Source organism: Diplotaxodon limnothrissa, linkage group LG6 (assembly GCF_057381915.1).
Source record: "Diplotaxodon limnothrissa isolate DT_005_m linkage group LG6, D_limnothrissa_male_GT1.1, whole genome shotgun sequence".
NCBI classification, from domain to species: Eukaryota; Metazoa; Chordata; class Actinopteri; order Cichliformes; family Cichlidae; genus Diplotaxodon; species Diplotaxodon limnothrissa.
Window position 1 is genome coordinate 23,666,956 of NC_140601.1, and position 20,105 is coordinate 23,687,060.

Here is a 20,105-nt window from a genome sequence, read left to right on the forward strand (position 1 = left end):
CATCAGATACCTGTGAAGCCCCCCCCCCAACGCTGTCACTTATTAACAGGTAGTACAGTATGAAGGAAGTGTCCAGCTGCCCTGGACACATTCCTGTGTGTAATGGTATCCAAGATAGTTTCTCATATTTGCCAGCAAACACAGACACTCAGCTTTGTGGTCTGTGGTTCACTTTGATCATTTTTTAAAATATATTTAACATGATTTAATAAATGTGTGACTAATGTAACAGTGAAAATCCAGGATGATAAAGTATTTTATGTTTTGTATGTTATACAAAGTATGTTATGTATTATACTGTATAGCTATCTCAGAGGGGGGTCAGGCCTCCTTCATTATCATATTGTTGCCATGGCATTTCAAACTCTCTCCAGAGGGAAGCCGTGGATGACAAAGAGGTGATGAGAGGAGTGAAGTTCTCCAATTCACTGGGACAGCATATAATAGCCGGGGAAGAGTAAAGAGCACACAGGCAGATCCAGGATACTCGCTCAGAAGATGAGCGTTGTTCCCATGAGGAGAGTCCTGAATGACAACGGTAAGACCTGCTATGCAATTTTAAACAGCCCATCATCCTGTATGCAGATTACACTAAGCCGCTGTAGCCTTTTCTTCCAGTGCTGCTCTTCTTAAGTGGACTTAGGGTTTTTCTTCTGCAGGAAACTGTTTGACACTCATTAAATCACTGCTGTTTGATATTCATTAATTTATTCCATTTGCACTGACATGGCCTTATTGGACACGTTTCTGGTCAATTCCGGCTCTGTGTTTAAACATTCATGAGTGCCGTAAAAGCCGATTACACTGTGTCTGTGTTTCTCTCTATTAATCCAGTTTAATTAGAGCCAAGTGGTCCCTGAACTTTTGGATGTTAAGTCTCAAAGAAAGTGATGTCACCCAACACTAAACACTGATTAAAACTATTGGGTTAGCTAATGTGTGCCTCTTTTCTATCATTTCATTACATTTTAGACAGAAGAATCTAGGTTTAAGGTCAGAGTAAAGGTTAGAGGTCATTCAAGTAGTTGTTAAAGTTAGAATAACTCTGCAGGAAAATAGATGGAGGTCAATGTAATGTCCCCTGAAGCGATGGAAACACAACTGAGTGCATGTGTGTTGGTGAAGCAGCTGCACACAGATGGTTTTAGAGGGTCAGTCAGAGGTGGACCTTTGTGCAGGGTCAGGCAGCGGTCCATTATTTATTCATGCCGACGTATCCGAAAGGCCGCCTAATTGCACCAGGAGGAGCCCAATTACGCACAGGGGCCTGCGGCCGCTCTGTCTCACATTCACAGGAAAGTGGGAGGTGGATCACATGTCAGCTATGACCGATGCTGTGCGTCTTATTTACATTTGCAGAGCTCGGGTTCAGCTCTGTAAACACACAGTGTTTGTGTGTGTTTATATGCTCGCTGGAACAGCAGATGCTGGCAGGAGTGCCAAACAAGAAAAGACAAATGTTGTCAGATAGACTGGAAATTGCTTACAGAACCTCTTGACAAGTGTTTGTTTTTTCTCTGATCATGACAGGCAAAGGTAAGGTGTTTACGGTGCTGCTGGTTGTGTATTTGTGTAACATGAGCACACATATATAGTCTTTGTGTTACAGTGGGCTCCGGCGAGGATGTGAATACGAGCTCTGGGACGGAGAAGGTGATCAGCAAGGAGCCTTTCTGCTCCCTGCTCCCTCGACTGCATTCATCTTCTCAGTCTACAGGTGATATCCAGTCTTAAAACTTGCACTACTTATCTCATATTGTATTTACCAAACTGCAAGTTGCAAGAGAAAACTACAATTTTTGCAGAACTTTCATCTTGTGAAAAATTAAGCATACAGCATTTTTGCTTTCATGGTAATTTAGAGGGTAAGTGGCAGGAAAATGCTGCTAATTAAATACTCAATTAACTGACTGGTCATCAGTGAGTGACAGCGCCTATATAAAAACAGAGGTTTTGGCAGTTTGCAGGTCAGTATTAACACATGCCAAGGAGAAAAAACATTTGCAATGATTTTAAAGAAGCAATTGTTCCTGCCATCAGTCTGGGAAACCCAACATTGTACAGTGAGATTATTCACAAGTGGAAAACATTCAAGACAGTCACCAGTCTTCCCAGGACTGGACATCCCAGCAAATTCACCCAAGGTCAGACCGGGCAAAGCACAGAGAAGCTCCAAAAGACCCCCAAAGCAACATCTCAGGCTCTAAAGGCCACAGTTAGCATGTTAAACATCAGTGTTGATAACAGTACAATAAGAAAACGCCTGAACAAGTAAGGCTTGTTTTGAAGAGTTGCAAGGAGAAAGCCTCTTCTCCCTGAAAAAGAACACGAAAGCAGATGCAACTTTGTAAAGTTACATTTTTACATGTTTGAATACAGAGCAAAGGAAATCTTTAATGTTATTATTAATACCTGCTTTTAAAAAACAGCTGCCAACAGAAACTAACAATATCTAACAAACCCGACACTTTTCTCTCTATTCAGATAATCAGCACCGTTCTTGTATCGTCTCTCCAACTTCCTCCCTCCACCTCTCTCGTGCCGCCTTTGTTTTTCCTCAGCCTATCATCTATCTGATCAGGTTTACCTACAGGCTGCAGATATTTTCCAGCAGCTGTGTAGAGACAAGCCAGCCAGCCAACATCAGCGTCTACATTATGGAAAAAAGACGGAAACATCGCTGCTCAAGAGCGGGGACAAAACCATGGAGAAGCATGTGTTCCAGCTTGCCTTTAACACACTTAAATGTAAGATTACAGTGAACTTCTACAGTGAACGATTTAGAATAGCGCACCATACTTTAACCATATTTAGTTTTATGAATGCAGATGAACTGTACTGTATATCCAGCATGGCGGGAGCCCACTGGTGGTTAAACATAAAGTCAGGGGGAAATTAATTTGATCCCCTCTACTGCCACCTCTGAGGACTTTACCCAACTCCTAGGGATAAGGTAGCCTTATCTCTATAATGAATAACAGAGGAGAGCAGCATATGTCAGCTCCAATATTCACTTTCTGAATAGCATCTTCAACTGCAGGCAGCAGATTAAATAATATATAGTCATACATTTCATTTCTCCACGTGACTGCAAATTGCTTGAGTGGAAGTGCAGTAGATGTCTGTTTGGGAGGTGATAAGAGAGTGCATGTCATGGGCAGACACACACGCACACACATATAAATTCACTTTAAAAAGCCACAAGTGCGCATATAGTGAAAAACACAACGTTTTACATACATTATTTGACCATTTAGGTGGCAGCAAGTTTTTCCAGATACCTGTCTTTTCTTTTTGGTTGTCCACAGCCACCTACAATGTAGGTAAACAGAATTTCTTCTGAATACTAAAGCGCAGCATTTTCTATTTTTGCAATAAACAGTTTGTAAAACACGCATCATTGATTCTCTATGACAAAACAAGAAATAATCATCCTGATTTTGAACATAAGACAGCATAGTGACTAAGTGTCACTACCTATTTAAATGTTCTGTAAAGTTCCTTATATAGGTTCATCCTTCACTTTAACTCGTGATATATCTAGAGACCAACATGGTGCAGTCGTTTGATACTATGTGAATCTGTCACCATTTCCAGTCACGAGGTGTGTCAGTGTCACTATGACAGAACCAGCTAACCTTAAAAGGCTTGTTTCTTATGGGTAAAACATGGTTACATTTGACTGGCAACTTGTTTGGTTATAGAATGATTCTGGGTAGACATCCGCATCTAAATGATAAATCTCCTATACTGTGTAGCATTTAGGCTACTTTAGCCTTCCCACTATTGGTGCACATCTGCAAGCCACTTTACACCCCACCTCCACTCCTAGATCCCCCTTTTCTTCCAGACTTTATCAGTCACATCTGTTGTCATCTCTGTACCACTGGCAATATCATGACTACAGCAGCCTCGACTGAAACACATTTATGACATTCATATGTATCTGCATGTAAAGGGAATTCCTGTTTTAGTGTGTATTGCATAGTGAACTTGCACAGGTCTCTGGACCGCTACAGAGCATAGCAAACACCCCCCTTCAGTTCTTGCCCAGCAACACGAGTAAAGGAAGGGAAGGGGCAAACAGATAGGGTTGGCGAGCTGCTTTTGAAGTGTTGCTGCATGTTGCATTTTTCATTCACTGGATAGAATTCTTTGTCATGAAAATTGCATGAATATCTATGAATGGAATATAATATTTAAAAAAAAAAGGTTTTTCAATATAAAAAAAAATGAATACTGAAATCCTACAGAAACCAGTTCCAGATGCCACACACACACACACACACACACACACACACACACACACACACACACACACACACACGCACACACACCAACATGCAACATACTCACTCTAAATTTGGGTATTGGCCTGGTTGTTGCCACACAGAGCTGGTAACCATAACAGAGCATTTGGCAGCTAATGAGGCAGATATTCTCTCAGGAGGAGGTAGAGACAAAATTAGAATTAAAAGAGGTGAATTTGGACTTACATTTGTCAGCTTATCAGAGGCACGACAACAGCTGAACACTAAACTTTCTGCATTCATTTTTTTAACCACCTGGTACCGTCTTGCTGACAGAGCTCAACAGTGACTGAACACTGTTTTAATGGCTCCAGTTCCAAAAGTGATTTTCTGGAATAAGCATTTACTCCACTGACAATGTCTAAAGTCCTTATAGAAAGACTTTTAAGCCTTGAACCAACCAGTTATGACTCATGGCAGTGAAAGAGATAATTTAGATCAAAAAATAAAATGAGGCAAAAGTTACAAGACATGTCTACATAATTACTGTCTGCATAACTGTCTACATAACTACCCAACCTATAAGCAAAACTATGCCAGATTTCACAGGAAATGAATTCCAGCCTTGTCAGATTTAATCCTTTTTGTGTTGTTTAATAGCTTTTGTTGTTTGTGTGCACTGAAGTGTACACAGACTTACACATTTCCATGGTAACAGCAATCACAAATGTCACTGTTTCAGTTCAGTACTTCTTTCATGTGAAAGCGCAAATAAAATGCAAACACAGGCTTGTGGTTTCCACAGGAGCTCGCAGTAAGTCTACTTTGGATGCTCACAAAATTATGGCTCATAAACAGGTTTTTTCCTTCGTTTTACCACCGGAACCTTTCTGTTGAGCTCTCATTGAGTTCCATTTGCCATAACCTCATGATACTTTAGCACTATTGTGTTTTCTGCTGAACAGGAACACTCGTTTCCAGAAATAATTTTCTCGTTACTCTGAGTAATTTCTTGGCAGCAGGGACAGACTGACAAGATAATTCAGGCTGGTTATTTGACTCCATCCCAGGCCACTTAAACTGACACTATGTGTTATTTAATACTGCCTCCATATCATAATTTCTGCTGCGTCTGTTATCCCTGTATTGTTGTTGTTGTTCCTGCATCATCGTATGTAGCAATGTTGCAACTGACCAATCACATTGCTGTGATGTCATAGCTTTGCAATGTGGTCGGGGGAGTGAACAGCATTTCTTTTTTTAGAAAATTAGTTTCAAGTGTTTTATATATATATATCTATATGTATATTTCAATAATAACTATATTATTAATGAAATGAAGCTGCACCAATCAGATGTTCTAACATCTCCATCACCACTGGTTGAAATGCAACCACAAACAATAACAGAGGCTGTTATCGTTCTGTTTTTAAATATTACTTCAACTGGATATATGGGAATGATTCCTGTTATTGCAGCATTCTGCTAGAAACAAAGTGCTTTGAGACACAAGTTAAAATCAGTGCAGTGCTGGCTTCTTGGAAGCAAAATTAAAAGAAGTGAGGGGTGGCTCCACATGTGATTAAAGTGTTTTCAGTAAACTGTTTTTCCATGTTTAGCAACAAAATTGTGTCCAAAATAAAAGTGAATACGTGTGTAGACAGTTGTCTGCATCCATAAGTGTACAAAAGGAATAACTGAACAGTTTTTAGGTTATTATACATGTTATTATATGTGTTATTACTCCCCTCAGGCTCAAATTCATGTTGGTCTGAAAGTTATTTGGATTAAAAATGCAAAGCTTTGGGACAAAGAGCCTCTGAACCTGAGTTTTAAAGGTTCTGGCTGCAGGTGAACCCTCAAAAACCCTCTAGGAATACACTAATCAATGCACATACTAATTTATAAAGGGACCCAGTGACTTACAAAACAAATAGCCTGCCTGTTTTAAACAGAGATACGCAGTAAGCTCAAGGATTTTTGTTTAGCTCTTTTCATTTTTAATTAACTCTGATGGGCACTTTAGCATTTCTTCTTCATTCTTCCCCCCTCTTGCTCTCTCCCTCCTGGAACTTTTTATTCCCAAATTCATTATACCAAAAGTTTTTTTTTACTTTATGTGTAAAGTAGCAAGTAGAGATTGAATGACTCATACTGAGTCTTTTTAGAGGTCCTTCTACTCATTCCTGCGCTCTACTAATGCTGCTCAAATTCACCGTCAGGGCACAGGGAAATATCCCAGCGTCCAACATTGACTGGCAGCGACTTTGCAGGCTCTGGCATCTGTAGTTCTGACTCTGAATCAGAAATGATTGTGTATTAACTAGAATAATAACCAAAACACAGTTGCTGTTAGCATATCAAAAAGACACATGACCTTGGTTCAGCTGAAGACAGAGCTTCAAGATATCAGCAAATAGAGCCAAACTGTCTATATGACTAAACAAGTGACAGAGTATGATTATCCTCCGCTTTGATGGACACTACGATTCAAATTTCTCTTAATTCATTAAAATTCAGCCGATGTTTTTTTCCCTTTGTTCATTAACAACTTTGTTTTCCTCCTAGATCAAGATTTACTTGAGGACATCATCTCCGACAGCTGCTTCCATACTTCGCAGCATATTGTGAGTCCCACCAGATTTGACATTTGGGTGTTTACAGACTCAAATCCAATGGTTTTTTTTAAAAAGAAAAAAAGAAATACGCTCACACACTGAGTGTGTGAAACAGTCTGGGAGTTATCTGTCTTCAAATGAAGTGTTTGTGGCCGTATGAGCGCGATTCATCCGAATATTGCGGAATGATAGCGAGGGAGGCAGGGACGCAGTTAAAGGCCATTTGTATTCAGACGTGTACATGGTCTGGCTGGTTATAGGTGGCAAGTGATACACACAAGGGAGAGGCAGACACACTCTCTCTGACTGGGAACCGTAAATTATGCTGTGAAACACTGCGCTATGACACATACATGGATAAGAGACTCGCTCCGCTCGTGCGTGGCTCTGTGTGGGAATGATAAGTCGAGGGAAACGCAGAGAATGGGCTGAGGCCGTTAGTCTGCGAGTGCGACTATAAAACCACCACACAGCTCTTTATAATTCAACACACATCCTTACTGCAACATACATATTCTGCCTCCCGCACACACACACACACACACACACACACAAACACACACACACACGCACAACCTGACAAAAAGAGTGCATGTACACAGCCATAAGGAAGAGTGCAGACGGACGTGCTCATCATTTTTACTTTACTCTTTGGTGATCATATATTCCTGTTTTGAAGAATGAAGGGAACCCTTAACTTCAGCTTTTGTGAACATTTCACTGCCTTCTAACTCCTTTGTTTGGTTTTCTGGTTTGAAACGTCACCGTTTTGACTCAGTGTGACACAGCGTTTGGATTAAAGGGAGGCTCAGACCTCTCAGTAGAGAGCTGAGCTTCCCCTCAAGCTACAACATTTTGAGTCAAAGGGCTAAAACAAGAGAAATAAATAGCCCAGAATGTTTTTAAAAGAGGGCAGGATGTTACACAGTGGTGAACAAGGCCCTGTCCAATTTTTTTGAGATGCATTGCTGCCAGTAATTCAAAATGTGCTGATATTTTTCTTAAAATAGCACATTTTCTCAGTTTACTCATTCTAAAATATATTTTTAAAATATAAAATACGGTTTTATAACATTTGCCCAGGTTTTTTTTTTTTTTTTTTTGCCCATTTTTGCACAGCAGTCCAATTGTTTCAGGACTCAGTCAGTAATAAAGCCCTGCAATGTTTTTCAGTCTGACGACTTGCTGCCTTTGGCGATGGTGATGCTGTTCGACTTTCAGGACAAAAAGTTTTCTCCGTGTGAACGTCCAACGATAGAAGGGCAAGAACCCATCCAGGAAGTCAGGAACCTGGAGAAAAGTCTGCACAGGTGTGTGTGCGAGTGTAAAAGTCACATGCGAACAACAGAAGTTTATTTATGCATAACCAAATAACCAAAACTGAATCAAAGAAACATGAAAATGGGCTCTGCTGTGTTTTTACAGATGTAAGACCAAGCTGGCTGCCTCTCTAGCTCGCTGCAGAGTGAAGCAGAATCTGCAGAGTGTTTCCTGCTTCCTGTCCGACAGCGTCAGGACCAAACAGCACCGAGCAAGAGGTCTGCCACTGTGCGCATGGATCAACACTCTCAAGATCAGGTAGTTTCAGCATGATTTTTTTTTTTGGCTTAATGCAGCATGTGTTTAATGCCTGGTAAAGTTTACTGGTGGTTAAAGCAGAATACTGACATGCAGCTAATCGGAGGGCACTGGTGTCTCTGTATTACAATCTAGTCTCCTGTATCTGTACCTGGTGATGTGTGTCTCTGACAGCATGTTTTGTCCTCTCCCTGTAGTCTTGACGAGATGTGTGAAGCGTTACAAAGCGCCGGTTTGTGTCAAGCGGAGAACGAGACTGAACTCGCGGAGTTCACGTTCTGCAGGGACCCCCTCTGTCCCAACACACTCATCTTCTCGCAGCATCTTCAAGCTTGGCTCCAGCACAGCAGCCTCACCGCCACACGTGTGCTGAACATACAGGTAGAAATCTGGGTGTGCCTATATTTGAGTCTTAAGAGCTTGAAAAGAAGGTGAGAAGACTTCGTCAGAGCTTTTCGGAAGACATGTCACCTTTCATCCAAGAGTTTTCTTCAGTATTAAAAATTAAAGGTGGAGAGTCTCAGGTATTAGTCCCTTAGGAGGTGGCTGTTGACTCGCCGTTAATGTGTAGCTGAGTCTCCAGAGTGTACTTGCACTTAAAGGTCAAAGGTCACTCTTTCAGGGATGGCAAAATGGCTTGAAAGAGGAATATAAGTGACCATCATCGAACAGAGGTGGTGGCTTAGGACACCTGCTGTCACCCACCTACAATTTATGTCTTGAGATCCCTTACCAGACCTCAACCCCCACTCACACTACGCGTCAGGTGACATAAATAGCTCACATGATTGGGTAGGGCATGGTCTGACAGTGCTTTCCCCCAAAACCTCTGGTGATAATGACCCCTGCCTTTTTTCACCCCTTGTGGGGTGGGTTTCCTTCCTTTCAAGCTCTTAAGGCCACCATGACCAGGATAACTGAGAACCTGTTTTCTCTGGGGTGAGCACTTGAACATAACCTTAGCAAACTAGAGCAAAGAGCGGGGAAGAGTGCTGGACTCATGAGGTGTTCTCACACGTAAACTCAAGACAACATCAGGAGAGTCAGGTCAGAACAAAGTAGCACACAGCAGGCGATCTTTGGGATTGGGCACATTCTCACCACTGGAAGTCTTTAGTTTAGGTGAAGATGCTGCCTGAGACGTGGGAGGTGTGGATGCCACAGATCAGACAGTTTGTAGTAGAGAGCTGGTAGATTAAAGCCCCTCAAGTGACTCGACCAGGATTTATGTTTTCAAGCAGTGGTGCTTATTGGAAAATGCATACAGACTAAATCAAGAGGAGTGAAGCCATTGCAGATGTCCTTTAAATCTGCATTCTTTCTAATGATCAGCAGCGGGAACTTGCTCTGGAAGCAGAAGTATGTCAGATTGCATAAAAGTCTATGAGATTAAAGCTATCCCTTACTTGATTTACCTGGGTAAATGCTTTCTTGATGGATGTACGGTCTCAGAAAAACCTTCTGGTATTATTTATTACTGCCTGATGGGAGTCCTTAGTTTCTCAGTCAGTTCTAGTCATAACTGTGAAGTCTGGTTTCAAAGAACAAGATGGTGATCACCAACAGCTGACGTCATTCTTAGAGGGGACTAGAGATCTGCTTGTAAATCTGAAAGATTTAAAGTGAAAGCTGAAGGTAAGAGTTAAAAGTGAAAAAGGATTCAGCGAGAGATAAAAATCACTGCATATATTCAGTTTAAAGAACAGCAACAGTGGAAATCCAGCTCACTCACTGTTTTTGTCAGCTTTTCTACTGACGGTCATTTTAGGTCCAGATTTTTCAGATCATTAGCAACACGTGCATTTAGCGTGAGCGCTGCGTGCTCCTCTATAAAATACTTAAATTAAGAAGGAAAAGGTTACAGGAATCGAAATCAGCAGAAAGAAACACACTCAGTCTGTATGAAGGCTGCCTAATAGTCTTTTTCTAGGTGGAAAGCATTTCACCGCTGTGCGATAAAGTGCAAGTTTTGGCCTTTGATCCAGGCTGACTTCCTGTTGTGATGTGAAGTCTGAAGTCTTGAGTTGAATGACTTGAATTCGATTAGCTGCACAGCGGTCCGTAAGTCCGGAGGGGCCAGCTTCTTTAAGGAGAAAGTAGTCCACCGATCTTGTGTGAATAGCAGACACACCTGTCTGTCTGTCTTTGTAGGACAGGAGCGTGTGCGTGGCAACAAGTGTGTTACGCCCCCTGCTGTTTGATAAAAACGACGTCCTGCTAGTGGGGGCCTTCTCGGCCATGACCGTGGCACACGTGGCTGTTGTGGCTGCTGCCCGCTCGGTCCGAGTGCTGGTGTGTGGCGCTGATCACAACCCCTCACACAAAGAGGAGATCCAGGAACTGCTCACACAGATGGACTTAAAAAGTGAGTCACAAACACTTCAGATTTACTGATCTGTCCCTGTTGCTGCTGATGTCGCTGTATTTGTCCTTTAAGCTTTAACATTCATGAACCCTAACCCTGAGTTTTGAATATTACATATGATGGCAGCACAGTGCCAACACTAATCCGATCACTCACATGTTGCTCTACATCCTGATGTAGACGTTCGTGTCCTGTCACAAGCGTTTTACGGTCTGGATGACGTAGATGCCACCGTCCAGCGAGTAAAGGTCATCATGGTGCTGCCTCAGTGCTCGTCTTCTGCCCTCAATGACCCGGTGCCCGCTATCCACAGTGAACATGGAGGTAGGGAAATATAAGAGACCCCAACCTCCTGTTTCAATGAGTAAACATAATATATGTCGTTTTGTTTAACATTTGAATATTATGCAGTCATGTCCAAGTAGAGTTAAACAAGGGCAGACGTTAAACAGGTTCTCCTCTGCTGACAGACTGGGGTCTGCTGCCAGATTTGTCCCATGGTTCTGTTTCCAAGAGAAAAATAAACTCTCTGACCGCCCAGCAGGCGAAACTGCTGGCACACGCTCTCACCTGTGAGTAAATACCAAGCACACACACTTTTCACCAACCGAGCTACAACTTAAACACGTTATGTATTTTTGTTCCTGTTGGTAAAAAATTCATTTATTTCCTTCATTCATCAGTCCCAAAGGTTCAGACTGTGGTCTACTGCACACGCTCAGTGTATCCCGAGGAAAACGAACAGCTGGTGAAGAGAGTGTTAGAGAAAACACACACTCACCCCAAACTGCTGCCCTACAGGTACAACAAACACACTCGGCTGCATCTTTATACAGTTGTCTGCTTAATAGGCATTTAATCCTTTTAGTCATATATAAATATAAAGTACTTTTTTAATCCACAGGCTTAAACAAACACAAGCGTAATGAGGAACCTACAGGGCAGTGTAACAGGAAACAGGAGGCACTTAAACCATCTCAGATACTTTGTTTAATTTGATGGTCCTTTTTTTTCGTTTTATCTTTTGGCATCATTCGTTAATTTCCACAGCAAATAGAAATGGGAGCAACGAGCAGCCCATCTTCTTTTCTAGGGCTCAGCTCACCGTGCAATAACCACAGAAACCAAATGTCATTTTAGCTTTTTTAAAGCTAAACTGTTCGTTTTCTCTTATTGCAGCTGGATTATTATCTCTGAGTCCAAACACAGATGGTAGGACAAACCCTTGCATGGGGCTCATGTGAGCAAAAACTCACAAAAGCTATCAGATAAAGCATGCTGACATTGATAAATTCACTTTATAAGCTTGGAAAGCATGTGATTCCAGCGGATACGGCGGTTTGGGTCACCATTCCCGTGCACGGATTTCTAAATAACCTATTATTTTTACCTTTCTATAAGAGAGTGTGTGTGTGTAAGAGAGAGAGAGTCTGTCAGCAGGCTGATGACAGTGTAAAGGATCAGCTGCTGTTACCGGTGGGCCTGAGATTAATCCCGCAGTCGGGGTAAACGGGGCGGAGAAGATTTCAGAGTCTGTTTCATGCCTGCTGCTCCACAAAAGTCATTTCCTGCCATCCGTCCGCTTAAAGGAATCCAAATGTTATTAAATCAGCTCACATAAGCTCTTTTATCAACTTGCGTTAGGATTTTAGGCACATGTTTGATCTCTGTGTTTCCAGTATCTGTTCTGTGAAGACACAGATGTTTCAGTTGTTTTTACAAGGGATGACAGTGCACTGCAAACACCACTGCACTTCAGCGAAGTTTGGAGGAAGGAAGTAGCGATCAGTACATAGCCAGGTTTTTGACACAGTTTTTGTATGTTTGACTCCACAGTGGATTTGAAATCAAATGGTAAATGTGTGATTGAAGCACTGACTTTCAGCAACTTGCATTAACTGTTTAGGAATGACGGGCACATTTATACACAGTCCACAGAGGCTCGAATGTACTTAGACAAGGGACGAGCAGTTTCATTGCTAGGTGATGTCTGTTCCCCTGGTATTTCATGACAGTGTTGAACTTTGTATTTTATATGAGGCCCAAAGAGATGTCAGTGCAAGTGGGGGAAGCCGTCATTAGGCTGAAAAGCCATAATAAATCTATCACAGAGAGCAAAAACATCAACAGAGGCCACAACCTGGTATGTTCTTAAAAACAAGGAAATTCCTTTAGCCGGCTCAGCAACACCAAAAATTCCTGAAAGACCACAGAAGTCAAACAAAGTGGGATGATGACAGAATTACAAACAACTCAAGAACACTGAGGGAGGCAGGTGAGTCCTTGTCAGGATCTACAATCAAGAGATGTCTCCATACAGACGGTTTATGACAAAGTGCAAATCACTGGTTACACTGAAGGACTGGACGACCTGATTAGACTTCAGCAGAAAACATCTAAAAGAGCCCACACAGTTCTAGGAAAACAGATTATTTGGACAGATGAAACCAAGATGAACTAGAAGAGAAATATAGAAAAGGAGGGGAACTGCTTTTTTCCCCAGATAATGATCAGATTATCAGCATATTGACATGTGCATGTATGGCTGCCAGTGAAACTGGGTCATTAGTGTTTATTGATGCTGTGACTGCTGTGATAGAAGTAGCAGGATTTATTCAGGGCAGCATGGTGGCGCGGTGGTTAGCGCCGTTGCCTCATAGCATCACGGCCCTGGGTGTTTGCCATAGGTGCGAATGGTTGTCTGTCTCTGTGTTAGCACTGCAGGAAACTGGCGATCTGTCCAGGGTGCACCCTGCCTCCCGCCCTATGGTAGCTTGGATAGGCTCTGCCCTTCTCATTTAAAATTAAATTTGTCCAGTTAATGCAATACTTTTGTTAAACCCTCCAAATTAAAGCTAAAAGTCTGCACTTCAGTCACATCTTTACTGTTAGATTTAAAAATCCTCTGTGTTGGTGCACGGAGGCAAAACTGAAAAAACCTGGATCAATATCAGCCGAACTGTACATTCTGCTTCCACACATGTGACTCCAGTCATGTAACTTAACATGTGAGCTCACAACCCATTATAAAAGCACGAGCGTAGTTTTATCGTAATAGCTTTTAGTGGAGATGAAAAGTTGCCCCACCAAAAATCTGACTGTGTGTGTAAACACTCGACATAAAGAGCACCCTGCTTTCACAATCAGCATTGCATTGAGAATTTTAATGCGAACGAAGGTCACATCTGCACATCGTCTCCATATTTCAGCAAGATTTAGACAGCGCTTGGTCCGCTGAGATTTCTCATTCAACATTTCCTAAAATATTGAATCCTGAAGGGAACTTGGACCAGAAGTATGGCCTGACAGCAACAGCTGCGAGGCCCATAAACAAGACTGTCCTTAGGCTGTGAACAGGACAATCTGACAAGAGACACCACGAGAAGCACCTGATGAGCCACCCACTCCCATCCACTTACATACAGGAAACCTTTGTGCCTGGAAACTACTGCACTGACACTGAACTGCAGGATGCCCACGTACTGTTTCATGTGACTGCTGTTGCTTGTATATCAAGTAAAACTGCTAGCAACATTGTTTTTCAAGAACTTCGCCACGGCGCTAGAAAGTTTGAAGAAAAGCTGAGGCCGATTAAACAAATCCTGTTTTCTTTATTTGGTTGTCAAAATAATTTATTTCTCTTTGGTTCAATTTCCAGAAGCGGGCAGTTCTTGTGCGCGTTACACAACCATTTACTCACAGCAGGGGAGCTCCGAGTTCTGACGACCAAGTGCCAATTTAGGAAATTTGTTTGTGACTGAGGGCCGCACAGGAAAAATACATCAAAACCATTTAGCATTCGTACAGTCTCTGTTCAGAGAACTGCGATTTATGTTGGTATTTTTTACTATGGTTTACAGCCTTGGTGGTATTTTTATGACCCCTGCTTTGTCAGTAGCTCTTAGGAGGTTTTAGTTGGCATCATGGCTGAAACAGAAGAAAAACACCCCTATGGTTTCATATTTGATGAACTGTGTAGTGATCATCTTTCACTGGCTCATGAGCCACACACACTGTTCCCAAGGACCACAACTATGCATCCTGAGCTTACAGTAATCCTCTTCTAAATGCATGTGATGATGACGAATCAGTGTGAAAATGCTTTCTTTTTCTTCCCGTTCTGTACCGCTCCCTCAGGGTGAATGGTCCAATTTTCCCGGACGACTCCTCATCAGGAGGCGAAACGGACTCGCACAAGTTTTTCAGGCTCGAACCATCGAAGGTCACCAACGGCTGCTTCGTCGCCAGACTGTCCCGACAGGTGAGACGCATGGGAGGAGAAAGCGTAAGATGAAAGTAAGAAGAGAATAAAGGACAAGGCTGCTTTTAAAGGACTGAGATTTTGTGATGTGTGTAGAGTATTTACACGTGTGCGCGCATGCAATTGCTTTGCAACAAGACCTTCTAGTAGTGCTGAGGCTGCACTTCTTTGCTGTCTGACTGCAGGGAGGTCAGTCAGCTCTGTGAGCCTGCGCACGCACGCACACACAGTAGGTAGATGTGTGTGTGTGTGTGTACCATTGCTCTGTAAAAACACTGCAGCAATATTCCATAAAAATGAGACAAGCTAAAGATGAAATGCCTGTGAGCCAGTGAAACATTTCAGTACTCCAGAGCCAAGATGAATGGATAATTCTCTGTGTCGCTCTTTCAGCCTTTCCTCCAAGCCCTCAAGCCTTGTTGCATCACCTCATTTGCCCCCTCCCCTTTCTTGCCTCTTGCTGCACTCATAAAAAGAGGGAAAAATACAACAGAAGGAGCTGCTGCTCCTTCGATCACCTGCAGCTCGAAAAATGCTGCAGTGAGGTCCGTACAGCCACAACAAAAACTATTCAATCACGTTGGGTTTATAATGGTTTACTCATGTATAAAAATGCATTTATAGGAGTTGAAAGTAATATTTAGTAAGTCCCTAGTAACGCTGATCCTTTAAATCTATTGTCATAAAAGAATGTTGCAAAAGACAAAGAAGCTTTAAAAAATTTGCTTCTGCAGTGATGCAGATCTACATGCTAAATGTTCACATCTGGAAGTAAACATGGAAAAGATAAAGTAGCATCTTGAAAGCTGAAGGATGAAACGAGTTTAAAACTCCTCGACACCTTTGAGTGCTGAAGAAAAAACAAGAAAGTGCCTTTAAGTGAAATCAGACATTTGACAAGAAGAAAAATGACTCTTTATGGAGGCAGAAACGTAAATTGACATGCATGTACAAGTACACAACAAACCTGTTTGTGCAGACAGTAAACTCAAACGCTGGATGCTGTAGGACAAATGAGAGTGAGAAGCAGAGCAAACACCACCCGTGTAGTCTGCTTGTAGGTACTTGTCAGTGTGAACAAGCCAATTCCTTCAGCAGAGAAGCACTGATTTGAGACATGGCTGAAGGATCGGTTAATAGAATAACAGTTGAAATATAGCACATCCTGCACTCTGTGAACAAAGAGGACATAAAAGTTACCAGGAATCATTCTTAAATTGGTCTTTCTTCCTGGATTTGTCCCACAGACACACACACAGAGTGTAGCAAGAGGCACAAATAAGATATTTGTAAGATATTTGTGTGTGTACATATATATATACACATACATAATAAAGACCAGGTGATTGATGTGCAGGAAAGGGTTTCATTTAAACGTTCTCATGCAGAATGTGCTGCTGGTTAAAGAATCATTTCTAATGCAAATCGTATCTTTCTAACACAAATGGGCACGCTGCTGCAGACACCTCTGTCCTGTCCAGCTCGCTGCGGTAATTTAAAATCTAATGATCACGTCTAATTGGATTGACGACCACTACAGCGACTACAATGAACACAGAGCTGGGGCTGCAGATTTTGTTACACTGAAGAGATACCTCATCAATGCGTGCAGATACACAGAAATTAAGAAATGAGAACCCGTCCTCATAGACGAGGGGACAAACTGCACCTGTTCCACATCTGGGAGGTTGTTGAGCTCTATTCCCCTCTCAAGTATCTCCAGTATTTCCTCACAAATTGTAGATTTAGCATTTTAATTTAAAAATGTAAGGGTGTACACACGACTCAAGGAGCCGAGCTGGAAGCTCTGTGTGGTTATCAGTGCTGCTTTGAGCTAATAGCTGAATAACAATGAAGCTTTTGAAGTGGTCACATTTTCCTGATCAATCAATCAACCGGATAGGTGAGATATTTCGGCCTGGACCAAAGTGGTAGACCAATGATCTTGTCACTGAGACTTAAAGTAGACATTTTAATTAGAAAATGATTCATCAGCCTGAAACCTGAAATATTTTATCTGTTAAACACGTGTGACGGGCTGCAATCAGTCATACCGCTCTCCAGTAAACTGTAGTCTTCTGCATTTTACCACCACATTGGCAGCGCAATTAAAGTTCTGAGGCTTATAAATGACTCAAAGCGTACAATGCTGTCAAAGTAAGAAAAATGGAAAACTGCAGAGACAGATTAACTCTCAGGCAGATTAAACTCTCAGGGGTGAATAGAAAATGCATTTGTAATATTTTTAAGCAGCTTTCATAAAAGAAGAGAAAGTAAATGATGATTCAGAGAGACTGTGACAGAAAACAGACAGACCGAAGGTTCGGGAAAATTTAATGGGATTTCTTGTTTCTGCACTGCCGATGACAACCTTTCACTTCTATCCATATAACACTCAGGCTGTAACGTACAAAGTTCATTTGCAGTCCTGTGAAACACTGAGCACGTCCTTTTAGCAGCCAGGTGCTGATAATCAAATGCATTTGATTGAGTGATCATCAGTGATTGTGAGCGCCTCTGTAAACGCAGAAGTTTGCATAATGTGCTGGTTTTGAGCATTCAGGTGTGTGTTTATGTGGATTTACTTTGAAGCCACAGGACCTGGGCACCTTGCAGTCATGGATTTTACCATGAGCTCCTCTGCACACTGACGTATTCTAGAGTCAAAAGTGAGACCATCTGTCCAACAGCTAAAAGATGGCCTAAATCGGGCCACGCAACAGGGCAGTGACCTCAAACACAGCAGCAAAGCTACACCAGCATGACCGAATGCCCGCAAATCTCAGTGAACTGAAGCAGCGTTGTAAATAAGAGTGGACTAGAATTCCCCCACAATGGCACGAGAGAGAAAACCTTTACTTAATCATTACTTTGGTTATTGCTGCTAAAGGTGGTTCAGTACATGACTGAATCGTGGAGTGTACTTAGATTCGCACGAGACTGCAGAGTCTCTGTGCAAACTTTCTTTTCCACAGGGTTATTTGTGTTTCAGTGTGATGGGGAGTTATACATTAAAATGAATGTTGCCAAGGTGACTTCATGAAGTAGTTTTGATTACATCATTTTTAGACAAGAGTTATTAACTAACACCAACAAGCTTGGTTAGCAAGCTGCACAGAGTATAAATACACACAGAGATAAATACGATCTAATTTGCACAAAGTAACAAGAACTGAGCACAGACTTCTTCAGACCGCAAGACAAATTTACAAAACTTACAACATGATAAAGATGCCCCCGAACTCAGAGTTGGTTGCCCATTTGTTTTATACTGAGCTTCTAATCTGTGCATTTCCTCTGTAACATGAGTCTGTGGCACTAACACACCTTCTAAAGCCAGTCTGGAGTGGCAGTGTGGGAAGCTACACTATGACAATTTTCAGCCCGAGGGCTTGTCAACAAAATTCATCTACCCCGAATTTATCGCTTATCTTCCCTCACCTTTTATTTATGTATTTGACTGGATTAATGGCCCTGAAGCTTTAACGCTGGATGATTTTTCGATTGGTCCTGTGTTTTCTGTCCAGATTAAAAATAGTTTCTCTACTATCCACACGGGATAATCTGTAATTAATTTGGCAATGCTCGTACATCTGATAGGATAAACCGAGATAAATTTCAGAGAACTTCTGAGTGCAGGTTGGTTATTCAGTACTTAAAGAAGAAAAACTGAAGTTTTACTTTGAGGGCTGGCAAACATTACAAACACATTAGCATTTTTGTTGTAAGCAGGGTATCATTGTGATGATAGCATTCAGTCCAAAACCAGCTGTTTTCTCACATGGGCATAGAGAGGAAACAAAAGTGGTTGTAGACTGTGATCATCCTGGTGCCTTTCAGATGATATTCTTTATTTGCTGCCATGATGCGGTGTAAAAGCCTCCTCCCCCTCCTCTGCAAGTTCGCCTTATGGCTGTAGCTCATTTCCACACCATTGTGTTTTTATTGTGTAGATGTCCCCTGTGCTACATTTTAATGCATTGTGGCTTCACATTAAATCTTCAAACTGCTCTTTCTTCTTCAGGCAGATCCTACTAAGGTGGAAACAGTCCAAGATGTGCTGGCAAGGGCGGCGGCAAAGGGCCTCCTGGGCGGAATGATTCCCGAACAATCAAAAGCTGCTAAAAAGGGGAAAAGCAAGAAGAATCGAGCAGCATCAGCCAGCAGCAAACCTTCATCCTCCTCCAGCCTTGAGAGGGAGACGGGAGGAGAGCTGCCAAATGGACGAGATCCAGTCACACCTTCAGGAGATGAAGAGGAGAAAGGCGAGGGAGATGATGAGGAGGAAAAAGTGGGCGAGACAGAGAAAGAGGGGGAAAAGAAGAGGAGGGGGCATAAAGGGCGTAAGCGAAAAGGCCATTCAAAGCAAAGCAAGAACACTACTGTCTCCACGCATGAACCTAAAGGCCACAAGAAGAAACAGACAAAGAAAAAAGTCAACCAATCACATCACAAGAGGCGTCGGACGAAAAGCAAACCGAGACGAATACCTCGCCTTACACTAGCTTTAATGTCCTCTGCAAAACCCTCCAACCACTTGTCTCCAATCACAGCTCTGGCACAGAGGATGAGCATCAATCCAGCGTTTAAATCACAGCAGACATTACTCAGCACGCCTTCCCCCGCTGGAAAGCATCCTTCAACCGCTCTTCCTGCCATACCCGCTCCCCACACCGCCTCCACGGGACTAAACACACAGCCTGAAAGACCACAGGAAACATCGAACGACGCTGCTAAACCAGCAAAAGAGGCGGTCAGAGCTGACAATGTGGGGCTGCCACCAATCTCTCTGCGCAGCAGGAGTGGCAGTTCTGGCTACAGGCCTCTGTCTGGGACCCTCAACTCCCAGCAAGGCAACATGTCTACGTCTTCATCCTCAATCTCTCTGCCTGATGTATAAAAAAAAAAGTATTCTCACGGATGTACTAACTGGAATGTACTAACGCCACATCAAGTGCTTTTTAATTATTACAATATTTAAATTATTTTGTAGCCATTTCTGCTGCTTAGATTTGTTTTTTAAATATATGTGG

At 42.3% G+C, this 20,105-nt stretch overlaps 1 protein-coding gene across 1 annotated transcript; it reads left to right on the plus strand.

Moving 5' to 3' along the window:
- The first annotated feature begins 498 nt into the window (after nucleotides 1-498).
- LOC146630585 (protein NSUN7-like) lies at nucleotides 499-19,972 on the plus strand. The gene is made up of 13 exons (XM_085356580.1): nucleotides 499-538; nucleotides 1,610-1,717; nucleotides 2,562-2,747; nucleotides 6,819-6,877; nucleotides 8,042-8,178; nucleotides 8,294-8,446; nucleotides 8,644-8,827; nucleotides 10,598-10,811; nucleotides 10,992-11,135; nucleotides 11,282-11,383; nucleotides 11,495-11,612; nucleotides 14,949-15,072; nucleotides 19,097-19,972. Exons 1-13 carry the CDS (start codon nucleotides 499-501, stop codon nucleotides 19,970-19,972), a joined length of 2,445 nt encoding a protein of 814 aa, XP_085212706.1.
- Nucleotides 19,973-20,105: the final 133 nt, after the last annotated feature.